Source organism: Balaenoptera physalus, assembly GCF_965194825.1.
Source record: "Balaenoptera physalus genome assembly, chromosome: 4".
NCBI classification, from domain to species: domain Eukaryota; kingdom Metazoa; phylum Chordata; class Mammalia; order Artiodactyla; family Balaenopteridae; genus Balaenoptera; species Balaenoptera physalus.
This window is the reverse complement of record NC_138891.1, coordinates 48,375,796-48,397,685: the sequence shown is the minus strand read 5'-3', so window position 1 is coordinate 48,397,685 and position 21,890 is coordinate 48,375,796. Positions and strand designations below refer to the sequence as shown.

At 39.6% G+C, this 21,890-nt stretch overlaps 1 protein-coding gene across 4 annotated transcripts in view; it reads left to right on the top strand.

The window, feature by feature from the left end:
• The first annotated feature begins 77 nt into the window (after positions 1 to 77).
• The window catches only part of GOLIM4 (golgi integral membrane protein 4), a 74,513-nt gene continuing 52,700 nt past the window's right edge, over positions 78 to 21,890 (top strand). For all 4 annotated transcript variants that reach the window (XM_082458410.1, XM_082458409.1, XM_082458408.1 and 1 more), the window contains exon 1: positions 78 to 410. In XM_082458410.1, coding sequence (XP_082314536.1) covers positions 224 to 410 — 187 coding nt within the window. In that variant the 5' untranslated portion in view covers positions 78 to 223. The remainder of the gene's footprint in view (positions 411 to 21,890) is intronic.

Here is a 21,890-nt window from a genome sequence, read left to right as displayed (position 1 = left end):
GGCGGCGGCTGCCCCGGCGGCGTCGATGGCTGCACGCCCCGCGGCGCGCGGAGGCTGAGCGGGCGCCACTTCCCTCCGGCCCAGCTTTTGTGTCTCGCGTCTCCTCCTCATGCTGCGTCCGGCCACCTCCTGCGGCGGCCGCTGCTGAGGCGCCCGCTCGGGCCGAGGGGAGGAAGGGACGGCGGCGGCGAGGACGGCCGCGGCGCGGGGTCCCGACGGGACTATGGGAAACGGGATGTGCTCCCGAAAGCAGAAGCGGATCTTCCAGACGCTGCTGCTGCTGACCGTGGTGTTCGGCTTTCTCTATGGCGCGATGCTCTACTACGAGCTGCAGACACAGCTGCGGAAAGCCGAAGCGGTGGCCCTCAAGTACCAGCAGCACCAGGAGTCCCTTTCCGCCCAGTTACAAGGTACGGTTAACGGGACGCGCGCGGCCGGTGGCCAACTTTGCCCCGCGCCTCCCGCCCCGGCTGGAAAAGTGGTTTTGATGAGCTCTTGGCACCGCGGGCACCACCTCTGACCTTCAGGGACATCAGAGGCAAGCCCCGCCGGACCCCGGAGTGTCAGAGATGACACATCCGCATCCTCCCGCTTCCTCCGGTGGTTACATTTGAAATTGGCAGCGCCAGCCCAGGTCCCACTGGGCGATGGATGGGCGGGCACACACTGAGTCTTTTACCCCAGCCCTTGTCAAAGGCCCAGCTGCAATCCGGGCAGACAAGCCAGGATCCCTGCCTCCGCTCCTGCCAGCCCATCCGGAGGGGCACGGTTTCCTGGTTTCTAGGCATTTGCTTTCCAGTTGACGTTGTCAGTAGCCTAAGAAATGGGGAGTTTGGCTGAGATTTCTCAAACTGTGCTGTTTCTTCAAGGGAAATTAAGCCATGACCCGGTGGTCCAAACTAATGGCCCAGTCGAATGGAGCCTAGACCTGCTAGTTTCTTATTTCTGTTAACTCACTAGTGTGACTTTAGAGATGTTGGATGTGTTGGAAAAGTCCACGCTACTGTTCACCATCCTGCAGGTATGTTTTTGGAAAAAGAAAAAAAAAAGTTTTATTAAACTGAGTAACTTTCAGTTTGTCCCGGAGAGGTAGGGTGTGTGTGTGTGTGTGTGTGTGTGTGTGTGTGTGTGTGTGTGTGTGTGTGTGTGTGTGTTACAGCTAGCCTTGAGAAGTGCAAGAGGAGAAACCTGGTTTTTCACTTTGCCAGACACACAGCAAACACAACGTGAGCAATACCTGCAGAAAGACGGAAAGCTCCTATCCTTCTATGTTAGAATCCCATTTAACGTAAATTTCGGGAACATAAATGATGCATGACTGCAAAGTAAGCACCATGAGGCCTTCTTAAGAGCAGAGTCGTCCTTTACATATTTTTTGAAAGCTTTTTCTTGTACTTGTGGTTAGTTTTCAACACTTATGCAGCCCTCTCTCCACCAAAAAAAGTAAAAATAGTAAAGGGCTGTGAGTAGTGAAATGTTGACAGTCCTTGCTGATCATGCAAATATAGCTTATTTCATATTACTAGGAAGATACAAGCTGCCTGGATAGTTTCTGTCATTGTATATTTATACAAATATAAAACAGATACCTTTTCGTTGCTTTAGCTATTTTGAATGTTTTCTAGTAAAAAAAAAATATGAGAGAAAAGGATACACAGCTGATTCTTGGTCTTATTTGCTTTTCCCAATTTAGAAACAAAGGAAGTATTTTTAGCTTACTGAAGCTGTGTAGCCACAGGCAATGAAAATACGTGAGCTGGGCTTTGCTCAAAAGGAAAATCTGTTTTGATTCAGTCTTACTTTAAAAATTTTTTTCTTTAAAACTTGTTGAAATTTACCCATGAGTTACTGTTGGTATGCAAAATATGGATATTTATTTATTTACTTGTTTACTTAGAAGACACCAGCAGCAGTTAGACCAAGGGAAAAATTTGCCATCCAGTAGTACAATGGCAGGACTGGGTTTTCACACACGTGACTGGAAGGGTGTATATGGTGGATTATGCAAGGTTCATGCCTTGTTCTCTTAGTTCAGGAGAGTCATGAGAGCAGGTACTGTCACATTCACCAATACATCCTCAGCGCTGCACAGTGCCTGACACTCAGGAGGGGGTCAATGTATATACTTATTCAGTCAACAAACAAATTTTAACTGTGGTGAGAAAACTAGTCCCAAGCACTTTTGTCTGCTTTCTCAGACTTCACTTCCTTGTCTGCTTTTTGAAAAAAACCAAGTAACAACAATGAAATATTTTGCCCAAGTAGCACATTTGCCTAAACTCCCAGTGCTGGAACTCATTGACTGAGGAGGCCCTGATTTCTGAGTCATGGCCTTTATTTGCAGTATTCCATTTAGAAAATCCATCTCAGTTTTTTTTCTCCTTTTATTTGCCTTCTTTTGGTGGTGGTAGTGGGGGAGAGGGGTGGTAAGTGGTAATACAAGACCATTTAAAATACACAACATTTGCTTTGCTGCAGTAGATGAAAAAAAAATGTTGTAGCTAGTTTGAACAAGTGGCCTTACAGTCCATTTCTTAATTTAGTCTTTTGCCATTTCCTCTTGAATTGTGGTGCTGCACAGTTGCAATATGATTATGTGTGAAGAATTATTTCCCAAGCAGGCTACAGTTTCTTCTTCTTCTTCTTTTTTTTTTTCTTACAATTCTTCGTTTTTCACAATTCTATTCTGTAGCATTTATTTTGGATTTCACATCTGCAGGCCATTTAATGAAGATTTTCTGATGGTACGCAGCTTTTGCTTCCCTTTTCCAATGACAAATGACATTTTACTCAGCGGTGCTATGTACACGTATAGATTTGTTTGTAGGACATTAAACTCTCCATTCTTAAGACTTGTTTAGTTATGTGAGATCTCTTGACCTGGCTTGGATTAAAATCAGAGTTAATTATGAGTGGCCTTCTTTTTTAAAAAAATGCCTCTTGAAAAACGTTAAGTAATTTGGCCATGTAATCTGAAGGTATACATTTGTTAAATGAACATATTTAGGTCATCTTCAGTTTAATAATGGGTTGTACACCAGACGTTATTCTGAAAGTAGGTTATGTCTAACTCCAAGTGTATTTTGGAGTAGAACAGTTCCATAAAAAGGAAATGGCAGGGGTTACATGGGGAAAGTTCCAGACTTTGGCAATGCTCCGTCCACTAAAAACAAATGTCTGTGTCTGCCAGCCTCTCTATCTTCCATCCATAGTGTTCCTTAATTATACTGAGGAGTGGGGCAGAGGTTACCTCTGGTGGCAGAGGCAGTAGTAACAACCTTTGACCAGCTCAGTGTTTAGTTAACTTAGAATTTTTTTTTTAAAAACTGCTTTTGGGACTTCCCTGGCGATCCAGTGGTTAAGTCTTGGAGCTTCCACTGCAGGGGGCGCGGGTTAGATCCCTGGTCAGGAAACTAAGATCCCACGTTCCTCGCCAAGCAGCCAAAAAAAAAAAAGCAAAAATGCTTTTGGGGCCATGCACCATTTTCTGTGTCTATAAACAGTGGTTCTCAGCTTTGACTGCCCATTAGAATCACCTGGGGGCAACTCTCAGTCCAATTAACTCGCAATCTGTGGGGTGGAACACACCTGGCAGTCTCCCCAGGTGATTGCAATGTGCTGTCAAGGTCGAGAACCACAGCTCTGTAATCTTAAGAGTGAGCTGATTCACACGTTTACTTCGCTGGCTTGGCTGCAAAGACATTTGAGGCTTTTTTCTTTTACCCCAAGCATGTGATTCAAATTCTAGCCCTGCAACTTTTTGTGTGATCTTGGGCCTCATTTTTCTTATTTATATAATGGAGATTAGAGTGACCTATTTTATAAAATACTGTGAGGATAAAATAATTAATACCTGTGAAGCTCCTAGCACATACCTAGCGCATAGTAGGTACTGCTCCTTCAACCTTAGCTGTTGTTATCATAACAGTCCCTGTTTGAGATATTTGATCATTTTCTCTTCCCAGGGTCGCCATGGGTAAAATTTTGAAATTGGCAGAATTTGTTTTTATAATTAGCTCCTTTTTTGTTGTACCTAAATGAACATCAAAGAAAATAGGCAGACTGGAATAAATCCAAGTACTTTACTCTGGAGAAGGGACCTTCCCTGACAATTTAAATTTAGAATTCAAGTCTGGTTACTAATTAACTCTCTTTATATCATGTCAGATTAGGAGAGGGTGTGATTGCTAGAGGTAGGCAGTAACCTTGTGCAGTAAGATCTGGGAGAGGGATGTAACTATTTAAATTTTTTTTAAAAAGTAGGGGCAAACAGTCCCTCATTCTTAAAACATTGTATTACATTATTGCAGTGCTCCTGGTCTTCCCAGTGATGACCAGAAACCATCAAGAAAAGGTTCATATGATGTCTTCTATGCTCCTATTCCAGATAAGTGTATTACAGTTATTTAAAACAAACACGTTTGGTGCTTCTAAGAGTGACATGGTTATTCAAGTTAGTTGTCCTTTGCATTATGTTCCCCTGAGACGTAGAATGGCCCATTTGCCTGAGCATGAAAACATATTGTATCTGGTTTCTTCTTTGTTTTCAACCTACCCTGAATTTGCTTTAAAAAAAAAAAAAAAAGTTCTCCTTCAGCTCAGGACCAGCCTTTTAAAAAATTCTTTCATCTCCAGTGCTAAGTGCTTGGCATATACTGTAGTAGGTGATCAATAAATATATAGGTCTATACCTATATATTCATTGGCTCTCTGCCAATGAATGTGCTTATATATGGTGAGCAGTGAAATGTAGTGGATGTGGGCTGAGGAGTCAGAGCTCTTGGATTTGATGTCTTGCTATCTTTTTTTTTTTTTTTTTAACCAGCTGGGTAATCTTGGGTTACTTAACATCTCTGTGATTTGCTTTCATCATATGTAATAATCAGGATAATGGTGTTTATAATAGGTTGTCATAGGATCAATAGTGTTAGTGGGTATACAGTGCTTAGAAGGGTGATAACTTGCATTTTGGAGTACTGGGGAACTTCATGTACAACAGAGTGGTTCACAGACCTCAGTAATTTAGCCCCATGGGTATAGGCAATGCGTAGTAGGGATACTCGTTTTCAAGCGCAAAGTTAGGACATACAAACATCAATTAGATGTTGTCTATTAAATGGGCATTTTCACTGAAGTACATACATTGTGCAGTTGAAAGGTGAAATTTATCAAGCTGTGTTTGTTTAATTCTGTTCTATTTTAAAAATGGAGCAGACATAAAAACTCTTTATGTAAAACCCTGCCTCAAGATTTATTTCCTGAATAAAAGATAGATAACTTTTGAAAATATGACTCAGTTAAGCATTCTGTTAAATATATGTGACATGCACAAATATGTGTGATCCCACACATTGTACCTGCCTTAGTCGTCCTTGTAAATTGGAACTCCCCAATATTGGTTCACCAGGGAAGAGAATTGCTCAGTATCTGTGAGCCTTTTGTTTAAGTCCGAGGTAGAAGACCCAGGCATGTTATACAGTTCACTACATCCAAGTAGATTGGAAAACTTACCTTGACCTTTTGAAATTCCCACCTGCCTTACCAAGAGCTGGGACACAAGACCAGGTTTTAGAGACTTAAGGAATGAGTGAATTGGAGTTTGAGAATGACGACTGAAGCCGGGAGGACGAAAATGCAAATGATTTGAGAGAAAAAAGAAGACGTGAGAGAGAGAGAAGGGGACTAACATCAGTTTATGACATTTCAAAGCATTGGGGAAGATCCTTGCCCACATCTGCATGTCCTAAAAAGAAAGAAATGGGGACTAGTGAAGGGGGAGTGGGTTTGGCATCAGATACCGTTTGAATGCAACTCTGGTGTTTACCAATGGAGTGACCTTGAGCAGGCAGGTAACCTCTCTGAACTTCGGTTTCTTCCTAGTTCGCTGGGGATAGCAATGTCTATTTTGCACACTTGCATGGACTAGAAATAATACATCTAATGTGACTGGCACAAATCCCAGAGCGCATCACTATGACATTTACTAGGTAACCAGCACTGCTGTTGCAGGATTAATATTGGGCTACTTTTTATTTTGCCCGCCGTGTATTACATCTAGTAGGTAATAGAGTCATTATCTGTGGTCTAAATGTGGCTCTTTTCATAGCCATATGCCCACCTTGGCTGAAACTTTTACTTGATTAAAAGACACTCTCACTCTGTCTTTTCTACCACATTGACCGTTTTTTGGTGAGACAGGACTTGAGAACGCTTTGCGTGGTAGCAGCTAAGAGTTGCTGTTTTTCATTTTGACAACTAAGTGTTCTTCTTTTATCACTGAGGACAAAATGTGTTTGCTACTTTTGCCAGTCAGTGGTTTATGGGTTTTGTAGCTTTGTTTGGAAGTGAAAGGTATGTATAATATAACTTTACTGTAAAATAAAAATGGCCAACTGTATTTTTTCTTTCAAGCCACTCTTATTTGAAATGAATTTATTTTGATAGAAATTTGAAAATTTCCTTGAAAGAATTAAATTATGTTAAATACATAACCATTTATTGAGTGTCTGCCACATTCAGGTGCTGGGCTTAAGCACATTACATGCATTTTCTCACTTAACCCTGACTGAGCACTTTGGTGTGAAGGAGCAGTCTGAGACTCAGAGGGGTAAATTCACTTGCCAGTGTCAAGGTCGAATCTAATGACTCTGAACTTGGAACCCCAATGTGACTTCCTAGCCTGTGTTCTTTCCACAGTACTCCATTGCCCTCAAAATTATTTTAGTGTCTCTGCGACAATATTACAGGTTTTGAGAAAGTGGGTTAGGTGGGTCGTGTGAGGATTCAAGGTAAAATTTAGAATCAGAAGTAACAGGTGTGACTATTTGATGCAGCATTTCCAGAGTGTAGGACATTTGGTGCTGTTGAAAAAGGTGATTTTAGTTGATACTGGAGTTGATTTTAGGTGATCTGCAGATGCTGCATAAAATAACATCAAATCACATGAGAAACTTCTGCCCTTTTGAATTCCCTTTCAGTGTTTTCTTGACAAGTCAAGGAGACACTCTCGGTTTGATACTAGAGCCTCTCTCCTAGATATAGTTGCTCATTTGTTTTCAGAGAGCAGACTTCAGGCAGCCAACAGCCTGACAAGTAGACTTTAATAATTGTTTTGTTGTTTTATTGTATTTAAATTTTACGGTTACTACCCATTAATGGCACGTTAAGTCAGATTTTTCATTTACAAAGTAGTAGTGTAAAGTTTCCTTTTTAGAAGTTTATGTTAGGGTAAAAAGTGAGCATTTGGCAACCCATTGTACCTAGACAGGTTTTGCATGTGTAAAATAAGAACTCGTGTTATGAGTACCTGCATGTCTGACGTTTAGGAACGCATCACTTGGTGATGCAGACACTGAATTCTACAGTTAAGAAAACAATCCTGAAGAGGATGGATCACTTAGCATGTGTCTCAAGCTGAGCCCAGAGCCCATTTCCAGAACAGCGTAGCACTCCTCACGGCGCCCGGCTGCGTCTGGAGACCGGCAGCACCCGCCTCTCTGTCTGAGCAGCATGGGTGTTGCTATTTTTAAACAATGCTATGTATTTCTGAATGGCACACTTGTGTTCTTTGTTTTTATTGGCCCGTGGGTGCTTTTCCAGAGGACATGCCAGCCACTGCCCTACACTAATAAGGCTCACTAAATAGGCTCATAGCCTGGAGGGACATGGGCATGAAATAAATTGCTCGTTATAATAGTATGACATTTAAAAAAAAATACTGCTTTAGCTATTTTTCACATATAAAATGTCACAATATGATACGTAGTGAATAGAAAAGTGAAAGATGTGCTGTCATTCTGAAGAATGAGGCATTTTAGAACATTTGAATGACACCATTTCCTTTCCTTTGAGAGTAAGAGAACTTAAGAAAAATATATAATCATTTTAGGAGAGTCAAACATTCTATTTCCCATTTCACCTCTCATTTAAAGCCCTTCTTTAAGTGGAATTTTTGTAAAAAAAATAAATTCTACAAATCAGGGTATGTAAGAGAACTTTGACATTGCTTGTATGCTCTAGACAATAGCTATGATACTATAAAATAACTATTCTAAATGTAGATTAATATTGGGCAGCTGATAAATTGCTTGATTAGTTTGGTTAGTGTAGAACAGTTTATCAAGTTTTACATTAGTGAGATTTAATATTGTAAATCTATGCTTCCTACTGCAATAATCTCTCAACCTATTAACAAACATTTAGAGGTAATTTTTAAAAGGACTTTATATCCTTTTTAAAGGTTTGATTCTGTAAAACATGTTAAATAGTCCTGATGTCAAACATCACTTTTATCAGAAGATGAAAAATATATCCTCTTTACTAGATAGGTGAGTATCAGCTCAAAATCCAGAAGTCATCTAAGTTTTATCCAGATGTGGGTATGGCTCCTTGGATATAGTTCCTCAAGTACAACTTCTCAAGTATAGTTCCTCTTCATTGGTAGATCTGTGAAACTAAACCTCAACATAAGCAACATACAACAGTGGGCCAGGTATACGATACCTACATATTCTTATTCAAAATAGCGGAAAGTGCAAGGTGTGTAGGAGTGGCTGGTCCATGAAAATTCTGAAATCCAGTTAGGCAAATGTTCCTCAACTAGGTCCAGGCCCAGGAATAATTCTCCATGGTTCTTGATTCTACCCTATGGACTACTGAGTCATCCTTCGTTTTTTTCATGAAAGGTAGCATGTGTTGGCAGCTGAGTTTTCTCAGTCAGCTTCCTGCCTGTAGAATTTTGGGGATCTACGGCCTTTTTTCATTTAGGACCATCTGCATTCCTTCCAGTCCAAACTGGCAGTGTATCTGCTGGTAAAATCCTCTCAAAATTTTTGTGGGTCTCCTGTGAAACTTGTTGAGGTTTACTCTGTTAGACAAAAAACCACACCCATCTTGGAGATGATTCCTTCTCTACCTTGAGTTTGTGCAGAGGCAAGGGAGAGACAATGCCCTTTAACTTACCAAAGGCCTGTTGAGAGTATCCGTGAGTCACACCCTTAAAGTTGTAGGAGATCCTGTGGTCTGACTGAATAGTACTCTGAGATGCCATGTTTCCCAGGGCTTACCAAAAGGATTTCAGAAGCTACACCGTTGATCTCACTTTAGACCATGTTTTCTCAGACAGTTCCCTAGAAATGATGTTTGCTTGGAAACTATTTCTTAACTTTAGCATTGTTAGCTATCTAGAGAGACTGAGGATTTTCAAAACCTTCAGGTCCTGCCTCCTTTTTTGTTTGGTAGTCCCTCCCCCGATTTATATTCTCATAGTTTGCTATAAACAGCAAGAAGGAACCAGGTAGCATCTTCAGTACTTTGCTGGGAAAGCTCCTTAACTAAATCACCCAGTTCATTTGGCACTTTTTAAACGTCTCACATAAACGCATGGGTCTGCAGGTCACGTAACTACACATAAGTGTCGTATTGTTAAACCTTTTGCCACTATGTAATTTCTAGTTTCCAATAAGATTTTCCTCACCTTCATTCATACCCTTAATAGAAATCTCTTCAAAGTCCAATATTCTGTGAACAATGTGTCCAAGGCACTTTACACTGTCACTGGCACTCTTCTTAGTCCCACTACTTGGTTCCAAAGCCTCTACCACCTTTTAGGTTTTTGTCATGGCAGCACCCCACTTCTAAAATCTGGATTAGTTATCCTGTTGCATAGCAGATTACCCCCAAACTGAATCGGCTTAGAATGACAAATATTATCTCACAGTTTTTGCTGGAAAGGAATCGACTTAGCTGGGTGATTCTCTCAAGATCTCTGTCTCACGATGTTGCAGTCAAACAGCCGATCAGGGTTGTAGTCATCTCAAAATTTGACCGGGACTGAAGGCTCTGCTTCAGAATTCCCTGATGTGGTTGTTGGCAGGCCTCAGAAGATCCAATTCCAATCTCGCTCATCCAGGCCTTTCTGAAGGAACTTCCATGATTCCAACCTGGAACTTACAACGTAATAGCTGGCTTCCCTCAGGGCAGGAGATCCAAGAGAATCTAGAGAGAGAGCGTGTATGAACCCAAGATGAAAGTGAAAGTATTTTAATCACCTAATCTTGAAGGTGATAACTCATCACTTTCTGCCATATTCTGTTCATTAGAATCTAATCACCAAGTCCAGCCTGTGCTCAAGGGCAGGAATGACAGAAAGTAAGGATCACCTGGGGCCATCTTAGTAGCTGCCTCCCACAAGGTGAGAATGACATTGTCATTGTTGGCATTCTTCGAGCACTTGCTATGTGCCAGGCACTGTTCTAAATTATATTCTTGGAATATCCAACATAATACTTTCGTTAAAATGTTCTATATATTAAAATGTGATTTACCATTTAATTTGACATATATTAGTAAGAAGTGGCATTTGTAAGAAGTCATGGCACTACAGAGGGAAATTATCTGCTGTTTAAACCATCTGACCTGGAAGAATTAAAATTAAAAGAGATTTCCAGGTATCTCTCAGAAGTATAAACCTAATAACTAGGAGGCTGTTAGGGGAAATCCCAAAGTGGAAGCCATCCTGTCCTTGGGGAGTTTCAAAATCCATTGACAATTTGTGAAAGTTTCCCACTCCTACAAATGACTGTATTTCTTTGGCAAGTAGATAGGAATGCAGTGCAGTGTGTTTGTTCATATAGTATTTTCATTTGCTTCTGAATGTTCCTTCTGACTTCATATAGCCTGCAGTCCTTGGTGAAGACTTCATTATTTGATAATCGGAAGATATATTTTTTAATGGAGTTCAACTGGTCTTAGAAAGATAAATATCTTTGATTTAAAGAAAGAGCATTAATTGCATGAGTAGTAATTTCAACTTGTTCATTCATCCCTATTTTGAAAGTCAAGTTTTAAATATTGCAATACATGAGGTATTCTTTTGTGATGTCGATAAAATAAAAAATAGAGCATATGAGCATATTATGAAAAAGTCATTAAATGTTTTATGAACAATTGTAATTTCAAATTCACAGTACCGCCTCACTCTTCCAAACATACTTTTAATAATTAGAGATACATGAGATGAATATTTCTGTTTTCCATTTGACTTCCATTGTACTGTCCTAAACATATTTCTGTAAGAGATTAGATCGGGAAGTGGGTAGAGAATATTTTGTCAAAATGTTTGAGGCCATACTCGATTCACACATCAGGGAGAGTTCTGTTCTTGTCAGTGAGAAGTTGCTGTTGAATTTCTAGGAAATCAGTGATTCTCTTCCTGCTCTCCTGCTATCTATGTGGGTGCCAGATTGCTGCCGTAATCCTCTCTGTTAGGCTGGGTTGCTGGGGACGTCTCTTGGTGATACTTTCAGTGTTGTAAGTCCTTTGAGACATGTGGTCTCTGTTCTCTGTCCCAAAAACCAAAATGGGAAAATTCCCCACGTGTTCTACAGTATAGTACTAACATGTGCAGTGTGGTTCTTAGGGACACCTAACAGGCTGCAGATTGTCTTTTTCTCATTTACCTTTTGCTCCCTGGGTTGGTCAGGGTCCATATGCATTAAGCTAGCAGATGCTCTTTTCTGTTGAAACTGCCCAAGGAAGCAGTAGCTACTAACCCAGTTAGCTAGAATGATGGTATTTGTGAATACATGTGACACCCCGTTTTTTAGCCCCCGAGAAATGTTCATCTGAGGGTCCCACAGTAGCAATACTTTGAGCAGAGACCGAGCCTTTAAAGAAAGACTGCTTTGTTTTTATTGCAGGCCTCCAGCTGTTCTCAAAACTGCCTCCTACCTGGAGGCAGCTCAGTCCTAAGACCACATCGTGGGTCTTGTCTGTGACCCTCTCTTCCCTGAGGGTGGCATTTTCAATTTGGGATCTGTGGGGTCTATGAATTTTCTGAAAATTTATGTCAATTTTGTATAAGTGCCTTTTTCCAAGACAGACGCTGCATCTTTTATCAGATCCTCAAAGCATCAGTGACCTGAAAAAGGTTAAGAACCCCTGCTTTCGGGCAAATTCCCCCTTCTGAGGTTTTTTTAAGTTCATCTTGGAATTTGACCTCCCCTGGTTCCACGCCATGAACCCTCTAGAAAGTGGCCAGGTTTGTAATGGAGTCATCGGTGCTGACTGCTATTCCTCTAAAGCCCAAACCCACTGCACCTCCCTCAAATGTAAGAATCCTGATTAGAGATTTAAATGACATCTAATAAATTGCATTCCTAGAATCCACTAGTAATTGCTTAGTAAATAATAAAAAAAATGCCTTGCTATCACGTGAGACATTTATGCTTTTCAAATTGCTTTGTATTCATGATATCATTTGGTCCTGAAAACCCTGTGATGTTGAGTAAAGCAATATGCAATATTATTACCATTTTGAATTTGGGGAAACAGAAGTCACACAGCAAGACAGTGACGCACTTGGGATTAACGCTCAAATTGCTTGAGTCGTAACTCAGGACTCTTACTAATCCTCAGTTTCCAAGGCTCCCTCACCCTGGAGCTAAAAGGAGGTTTTGACAGTACCTATTCACAAAACAGAGTTTTTTACTTTGCCTCCTCAGAGTTAAGAATATTCCCAGATGGTGCCGCAGCTGGACTTGAGAACTGGCCTCCTTGGGGTCCGCTGCCATCCCCCACCACTTCCCATCTCCGTGTCCTCGGAAGGTGCTGCTGGCTGCTCGCGCTACCGCTTGCTGCTTCACCTCTGCAGCTTTCTACTGTCAGCAGCATGTTCAGCGTGTCCCTCTCTGCATCTCATGCCCTGAAGGATGGAGGCAGGCTCCACAGGGTTGGATCCCAGGGTAATAAGAGTTATAGTCAGTGTGGTGAACTTGGCTTCACCGCCCTTTCCATCTCTCTCCGGCACATTGTCCTTGATCCAAAATTAGTGGCTTGGGCTGTCCCTAACCTTCAGATGATTCTTTCTCAGACTCCTCCGCAACCTGGGGTGTAGACATGGCACGGGCCCACACCGGGATCCTGCTAACTTTCACCACAGGCTCTGTAGCTTCACCTTGACTTCACAGGGGGGCTTTGAAGCTCACCACTCAACTGATTCTCCAGCTGTGTTTTTTAGTTTCCAGATGTAGAAGCCAAATCACTCCTAAATAAATCACAGATTGGAAAAACAGGAAAGAAGCTTTGTAGAACCCAGGTTGCAAAGAGCAGCATATGGATATGTTTTGGTTTGGCCCACACAGTGCTCGGAAAAATTTCACGGTAGTTGTCTACATGGAAAAAGAAAGATGTTTTATGTGAGCATCCGGATTTCCAACTTTGTCTGAAAAGTCATAGGATCCCTCGACACTGCGCTGCATTCCTGCGTGGCCTGTGTTTTGAGTGCGGCATGCGGGCTTCGGTTGGCACACATTTCCGCTGGGAATTCTTCCTCTCGAATACCTCCTTTAGTTTATCAATGAAGAAAGCGAGCCTCAGAGAGATCGAATGACTTGACAACTATGCTGTCCAGTGTGGTAGCCACTGGTCCTGTGTGGCAGAAGCACTTAGAGTGCAGTTAGTGTGTGACTGAGGAATGGAATTTCATATTTCAACTAATTTAAACTTAAAATTTTTAGCCGAAGCATTGTGAAATATTTTTCTGTTAAACACAACTTTATTGCTTTGGTGGCACTACATTTCGATGAACTCTTGGGTCGCATTAGATCTTATTGGTGTATTGCAGTGCACATGTACTTCCTACCTTTTAAAATGTGGCTGCTAGAAATCTAACAATTACAAATGTGGTTCACGGTGTATTTCTGTTGGACAGTGTTGACCTGACAGAGCTCACACAGCTTGTTGGTGGAAAGTCTGGAATTTGTCAGATGATATCCACGGTTCTAACCATTCTTTTTCTCTATTACTACACTCTTGCCCAACTTTCCTTCTAATTCTCAAAACCTTTTCATTATACCAGACAATCTCATAAACCCCTTTAAGAGTTTATTTTTCCTCATTTTTGAATGGCACATGATACAGAAATGATTTTATGTAAATGAAAATTTAGCTTTGTGTATTATCAATGATCATATAATAAAGGTAATTTTAAAGATAATATAATTAATATTCATGATATATAAAGACTAAAATTATTTTTCTCATTTTAATTGACACTGACCATTTAGTTGTCTCTGAATTATTTGTCTAAGAAAACAATTTTCAACACATTCAAAATAACATTGTATTTGATTTTCGACACAGATGTATATTAAAATGTGGTCTAAAATTAGTTACATATTGTAGCTCTTAAAACTAGACAAAATTACTTTTACACTTAATATATTGAGTTCCTATATTTGACATGAGAAGAAAGAAATCAAACACTTCACAAATAAAACACTGGGCATGTGAATAGCCCAATTAAGTCTAGCATTTACTTTCTTTTTTTACATTTTAGTTATTATGAATTGTGACATACATACATAAAAGTGTACAAATTGTAAGCAAGGCAGTTTGATGAATTTTCACAAACACATTTGTATAATCAGCAACCTGATCAAAACACATAACAATACCAGCACCCCGGAAGTTTCCTTGAGCCCCTTTCAGTCACTAACTGTCCCCCACCCCCTAAGGATAATTGCTGTGAATTGATTTTCCCTGTTTTTTTACTTTACATAAATGAAATCAAACAACATATAATCTTGTTTCTGACTTTTTTTTAATATTTATTTATTTATTTAATTTATTTATTTGGTTGTGCTGGGTCTTAGTTGCAGCAGGTGGGCTCCTTAGTTGTGGCTTGCAGGCTCCTTAGTTGCAGCATGTGGGCTCCTTAGTTGTGGCATGCGAACTCTTAGTTGCAGCATGCATGTGGGATCTAGTTCCCTGACCAGGGATCGAACCTGGGCCCCCTGCATTGGGAGCGTGCAGTCTTAACCATTGCGCCACCAGGGAGGTCCCCTGACTTCTTTTTCTTAACATTGTTTGTGAGATTCATCCAAGCTATTACATGTAGTTATAGATTGTTCACTTATTTTAGTGTGCCGTCTTATATGTCTATCACAATTTATCCATTCTACTATTGGTAAGCATTTGAGTAATAGATCTGCTGCTATGAATGCTCTAGTTCCTTTTGACTTCTTTTTTTTTTAAGGGCTAGCGACTTCTTGATGTGCTTGATGACTATTTTGAGTAAGATAATGCAACTTAAGGACTATTTTGAGTGCATTTGCAAAATTGTTATTTTATTATTTCCCTTCTACTAGTGCTAATTTAATATCCTTATGCATCCTGTCTGTATGCACTGGACTATTATCAGTGCAAATTTAAAAATATGAGCAAAAATAAAAACAACTAAAACCTAACATTCAAAACGCAAGTATTGGCGTCATTGCTCAGCCAAGGATAAGGATAAGCTGCCCAAGGGTCCATCCAGATGTGAGCTGACTTATCTGTTCTCTATTCACCATCATTCATGCTCTTTTGATACATTCTTTTCCCATTTGTGTTGTGTAAAAGAGTCATTTTTAAAGTAATTATTTTATTTAAAAAGTGGAAATTACAATAGGCCTGATTACCGCCTTTTGCTATTTTACTGAAACAGGTTCAGAATCTCCCTGATTTGGGAACACTGCCTCTCACTGGAAGGGTCCAGAGGATAACTGAGCATTTGGGAACAATGTTATAGAGTTAATTCAAATATCTGGTGGGTGGTTGAAGTAGCCTTAAGAATCTTTCTAAGCTAAAATATTGTTTTTATATTCTGTGATGCTAGCTTTAGTGAACAATAATGAAAATAAGAATTATTTGTGGTGACTCATGCTCAGCCAATTATTAATATACAGTTTTCACACTATATTAGTTTTGCTTTATTATATATAAATGGCTAAAAAGGCAATGACGTTCTTGGAATTGATTCATGAAAATCTCATTACTTTTATAACTTGTCTTAATTGAATTGTGTTAGGCCACAGTTTGTCTTCATACAAATTATGACAGAAAAAAATTAATAAAATATTTGAGTAAACAAAAATCTACCCTACTTTTTAAAAGAATAGATTTCTAAATCACTTAGCATAAAAAGGAAAGACATCCTCCTAGCCACAGAATTAACAGATGATTCCTGTCTTGTGATTCAGGCAGACGCTAAAAGTATTATTATTCAAAAGTAACAAAACTGTACTTTCTAAACTCTTCTTTAATTCAAGATTTTTACTAATTTATACTGGTTCCCCCTCCTAACACTGCTTAGTTCACACCTGCGAGGTTTTGAAGGGAAGCTATTCAGGAACTGCTCAAAAAACCAGCGGTTTTTGAGCGGTTCTGGAGTATTTCAGATAGTTAGGGAGATGGGTTACTTTCAGTTCACTTAGAGAACTGCTTGGTAAATTGTAGACATATCTGAGGTTACAAAATTATAACTTGGGTTTGTTAAAATATAGTTTATTTGGCATATCGTCGTTTATTTCTGAAAATTAGACTTCATACAATATCTTTCCATGACAACTTTTTCTTTAAAAATTCCTTTATTAAAAAGATTTCTGATTCTGTTTTCTGGAATAGAAGATAGCCAAAGAAAATTACTATTATTAATTTAGGATAGGTAATCCAAGGAGGTGTGGTTTGATGCAACTAATGTTACATGAGTAGCCATATAAAGATACTGAACATTGATATATTTTTGTTTTGTAACAAGTTCAAAATCTCAGTTCCTTAAAAGAACAAGCATATTCATGGTCACAGGTCTGCAGTTTGTTTGTGATTTGACCACTGTTGACTGGGCTTGTCTGGGACTGATTTGTCTGGATCTAGGCGTAGACAAGCTTGCAACTGACTCACTGTCATTTCTATTATCCCATTGACCAGGTAAGACACGTGGTCAATGCCAACATTGATGGACTGGGGCGTGGAAGAACATTCTGCGCACAGCTAGGCACTACTGCCTGGGTGGCAGGGTGTGAGCATATAATTACAGTAGTGAGGGGTGAAAAATTAGGAGTGATGACCCTGTGTACCATAGTCAATTTCAAAATCGGTACAGTGTGAGATAAAAGAAGAAAGCTTCCTTCATTTGAAGAATTATTTTACAGTGATTTGACGTAGACTTTTAAAAAGGTTAACATAATTTTAGTCATATTTGAATTTTCTTGGCAAAAGGAATGAGTTCATAATGAAAAGGCACGTAGCATAAATTATAAACAAAAGGCAACGAGTATATATGTTCTTTTAATCAACAAACTTTTTCTGAAGCACCTGCTGTCCATAGGCTCTCTTGGGGGATATAATAATTTTACTGGTGCTGCCATTAAGAGATAGAACATAAATGAAGTATCCTTTAAAGCTGAAGGCTTTTCTATCGGATTTTTATGATTGCTCTTTCAGTGACATAGAATAAGTAGAACTTCTCCACTGAAGTATTTCAACATTTAATATGCTGATTTTAGCAGCAAAAACAGATGTGATCAAATACAGGATTTAATTTAATACACTGGTTTATGTGGGTTAAGAAAAAACTAGAACAGTATAGAACATGGACCCATGGATAGGCTTGGGCATTTAAATTTTTTTGTAGACTTCTCATGGATATGCAAGTAATGCTTGGCTTTTTAAAAATATTCATTATATATTCACTGGGATTCTTTTCTTTAAAAAAATTAAATGAAAAAATTATGCCAGGGCTTCCCTGGTGGTGCAGTGGTTAAGAATCCACCTGCCAATGCAGGGGACACGGGTTTGAGCCCTGGTCCAGGAAGATCCCACATGCCGTGGAGCAACTAAGCCCGTGCGCCACAACTGCTGAGCCTGCACTCTGGAGCCCGCGAGCCACAACTACTGAGCCCACGCGCTGCAACTACTGAAGCCCGGCTGCCTAGAGCCCAGGCTCCGCAACAAGAGAAGCCAGTGCAATGAAGAGTAGCCCCCTGCCCGCCGCAACTAGAGAAAGCCCGCGTGCGGCAACGAAGACCCAAGGCAGCCAAAAATAAATAAATTTAAAAAATTATGCCGTTAGTATTTACTTGAAGGTTCTAGTGCCTACTATGGCAGCTATATATTTTTATACCCAAGGTCTTGGGAAAAAAATATGGAAAATTTAGAGAGATGGGTGCCCTTTTTGTCAGTCTTTCTGTCTTTTTAAAGATTTATCTAATTTTAAGCATTTCTTTAAAACACCCTTATTTTTCAAGTTGCATATTTATTAATTCCTTCCATTTAATGTGAGATGTATATATATGTATATATATATATATAGTATATATGTGTGTGTATGATTAGTAAGTTTAAGAATTATATTGGTCTTCTGTAGTAAGATAATCCTAATAACAATTTGTTTATATTTTTACTTTTTAAAGCTTGATTCTTCATGTCTCAGCTTGAGAATATCAGAACTTTTTTTTTTTTTTTACTAAAAAAGGGAAGCTGAAGGCTGGTCCCCAGGTACAAAAATATGGCCTTGATTTGGAAATAAATATTTCCTGTGAGTCGTCCTGACATGCTTTTTGTGTATACAATAGAAGAAGCAGTAAGAAAGGCAGGTTTTTTCGACAAATTCACTTCTGTACTTATTGTGAACAACGCCTGCTCAGAAAATTTTCAGAGTAGGAACATGTAGATTCTTGTTAAGCCCCAGTAAGTAAAACTCTAATACTCTATGAAACCAGTGAATAATTGGCCAGTTACCATGTATTTGTTCTTTAACTTAAAGAAATACTTCCTGTCTTTAACTTTGTCCCTTTGGAAATATGTCGATGTGGAAAGAAAATCTGACTTTATTTTTGGTTTTCCTTATCTCTGTTTTATTACCTTTTTTTTTTTTAACTCTGCTATTTGATTGCTTAAATACTTATTTTTTTTAAACACTCTGGTTGGCACCAATTGGACCAGATGCCAAAGAGAACATTTCTACTGACTGCTTAATTATTTTGTAAAGGGAAGAGTCTTACCAGGCCCCACAGCATTTTAACTGCAAGAAATTACAATTTTTAACCATCACACCAAGAATTATGTCTTGAATTTTGAGTTGTGTCTCATTCGATCATATGTAATTTCCCCTCTTTCTAGGTCTGTTCTGGTGTTATCCAGGTGACTCAAAAACCTATTGGCATGGTGTAGACTACGTGCATGCTTTTTATATGGTTGTGTTGCCTTCACTTTGAAAATACATTTCCTGAATCTTACCAATCTGTGATATTTCTGTTTCTAACATCCTAGTCTGATTACCTGTCATCTCTTGACTGGGCTAGTTGCAGTAAGCTTCTACCTGGTTTTCTTGCTTCCACCCTTACCTCCCACATAGTAGCTCAGTAGTTTATAAAGATTATTCATTGTAAAATATAGGGTAGGTAATGTTATTTCCTATCTCTCTTTAAGGAAAATTTCACTTTTCTCTTACCACTTGGTTGTGCTTCACCAACAAGTTTCCAACCACATGGGCCTTTTAGCTGTTGCAGTGACACCCCAAGCTCACAGCCTTCTCAGAGTCTTTAAACCTGCTATTCTCTCTACCTGGAATCTTCTTCCCTAAGATCTCTTCATCATTGACTGACTCCCTTTTATTCAGGCCTCAGCTCAGATGCCAACTCTTACAAAGGCAGCAGTGTTAGCTGTCTATTGCTGCGTAACAAATTACCCCCGAACTTAGCACTTTCAAGTAACAAACATATGTAACCATTAACTGTTTCACATAGCTTCCTGAGGGTCATGAATCTAGGAGCAGCTTAGCTGGACAGTTCTGGCTCAGGGTCTCTCATGAGGCTGCACTCAAGCTGTTGGCTGGGCTACAGTCGACTCAGGATGGGCTGGGGGAGGATCCACTTCCAAACTCGTTCACGTGGTTGCTGGCAGGCTTCAGCTTCTCACTGTTGGTCAGGTACCTCTGTTTTCCACTACAGAATGCCCCTCCATAGATTGCCTGAGTGTCCTCATGAAGTGGCATCCCCCACAGAGTGAGGGATCTAACAGAGGAAGAGCCCAATACAGAAACCAGGCTTTTATAATCGAATCCACTTGCTCTGGATGCTATCAATCACACAGACCAACCCTGGTACAGTGTAGGAGGGAGTGCACAAGAGTATGAGTACCAGGCGGTGTGGGGATCATAGGGAACCATCTGGAAGGCTGGCTACTACAGCAGCCCATGGGAATTTCACTGGTTACTTTTGAGAAGCCCGCATCTTTCGTATTTTTTACCTCTGAACAATCTTTAGAAGTCATAGCTGCGTCTCTTCCTCGATATAAGGGAATAAGCTGAAAAATGATGATAGTTCATTCACCTAAGTACTCTCTATCCCATTATCCTACATTGTTATCTTATTTGCACTGATGACTATCTGAAATCCTGTATTGTATCTCCTTGTTAATTGTATCTTGTTTGTCTGTCTTCCTCTATGAGAGTATGAGACCTTGAATTCAGAAAACGGGTATTTCATGTCCACTATTTTAATCCTTGGGCTTAGAACAATGCCTGAAATGAAGTAGATCATTTTGTGATAAATGAACACATAGGTTACCTTTTCAACCATTTCATATGGAAGTTGTTTCTACAGGCATCCCTGTATTCTAAAATTGAGTGTACTGAACATAAATTTCATTAGTTTAAGTAATATTTGCTGAGTTTACCTTATGTAGAAGGCACTGTGCTAGATACTCTGAAGTTACAAACGAAATAATCTTACCCCCAAATGGTCTTTACCCCCAAGGAGTCCTTTAAGTAAGGAAGGGTATGTGCCATATGAGAACAAGTGAAATAACAAGTAAAGTAAAGAATGAGTGAAATAAAGAAGAGGGAAAAAATTGCAGTGCGAGAGGCAGGGTGCGAATTGGAGGAGGCTTCACAATAGAAGGCCCTCTTGATGTCTTAGGGTCAGTATGTTATTTTGTCGTGTAATATTGTGTTTCTTTTAGCATTCTCAGAATGTAAGAAGGAAAAAAACCATATTTCCTGAACAACTAAAAAGTCAGGAAGCCTGGTCTACAAGAGTATTATAGATATGGTAAATTGTTTAGTTATGTATTTTTAAAGATCACCTTGCTGAAATGACTAAAAATAAAGGAAATCATGTTTCATAATGTGTGGTTGTCATCATATATAGAGCAGTTGCCCATACTTTAAATAGCCTTCAACCAGTGTATCTTTGCAATTCGTTCTCCGAGTAACAATTGTATTCTTGTATTGTATAGTATTCTTCACTGTTAATCAGCTTCTTATGGTAGTCATTCTGTCTCCCTCGCCTTAAAAGTTGCTTCATCTAATTTTGCCGTGGACTTGAAAGCCCAGTAACCACGCTTGATAGAATTATGTATAATAAGAATAAACGAGACTATGAAAGAGTTTTCAAGTAATTAAGTTTTAAGGGAGGTTTTCTTTTTAGTTTAGCTCTTGGTGGCTCATTTTTTCATCTTGCTGGTACTCACCTGTGTTTTAACAACTTCTCTTAATAGACAAGATGCTGTTTTGCTTAGGTTTGCTGTTGAACTTGTTGTCTCTGTTCAATATATCACAGTTGGCTTTGAAGTCAGACTGACTCATAAGTCTGCCAAATTTTAGTTTTACGTCCTTAAACAAATTGTTGTATCTTTCTGAGCCTGATTTTTAAAAAGTTGTATCTTACCGTGTCGATGTAAAGAGTAAATATGTTAAAGGCCTAGAACGTTACTGGCATGGATTTTCTTCCGTCCTCTCTTCCTTCCCCAGTCATCCCCACCAGGTTGAATGGGCTTCACACTCTACCACCTGGTGCCTGGCAACAAATGCCTTGATAAGCAGCCTCCATATGCATGCCACTCTGACAAGAACGTCCTAGCTTATACCCAGCGGTGTAGAGCTGGACTCGGAGGACCAGTCCTGCAGACAGCTTTCTTTCCTAACATTGTCAGCACAACTTGGGGAGCAATCCAAGATTGAGTTTCATGGCAGACTGGTACCAGTAACTTGGCCCTATGGAAAATTCACAGTCCAAGATTGACTGTAAAATTAAACTCACTCTCTAGGTATCCTTTAGAGGTTTGAT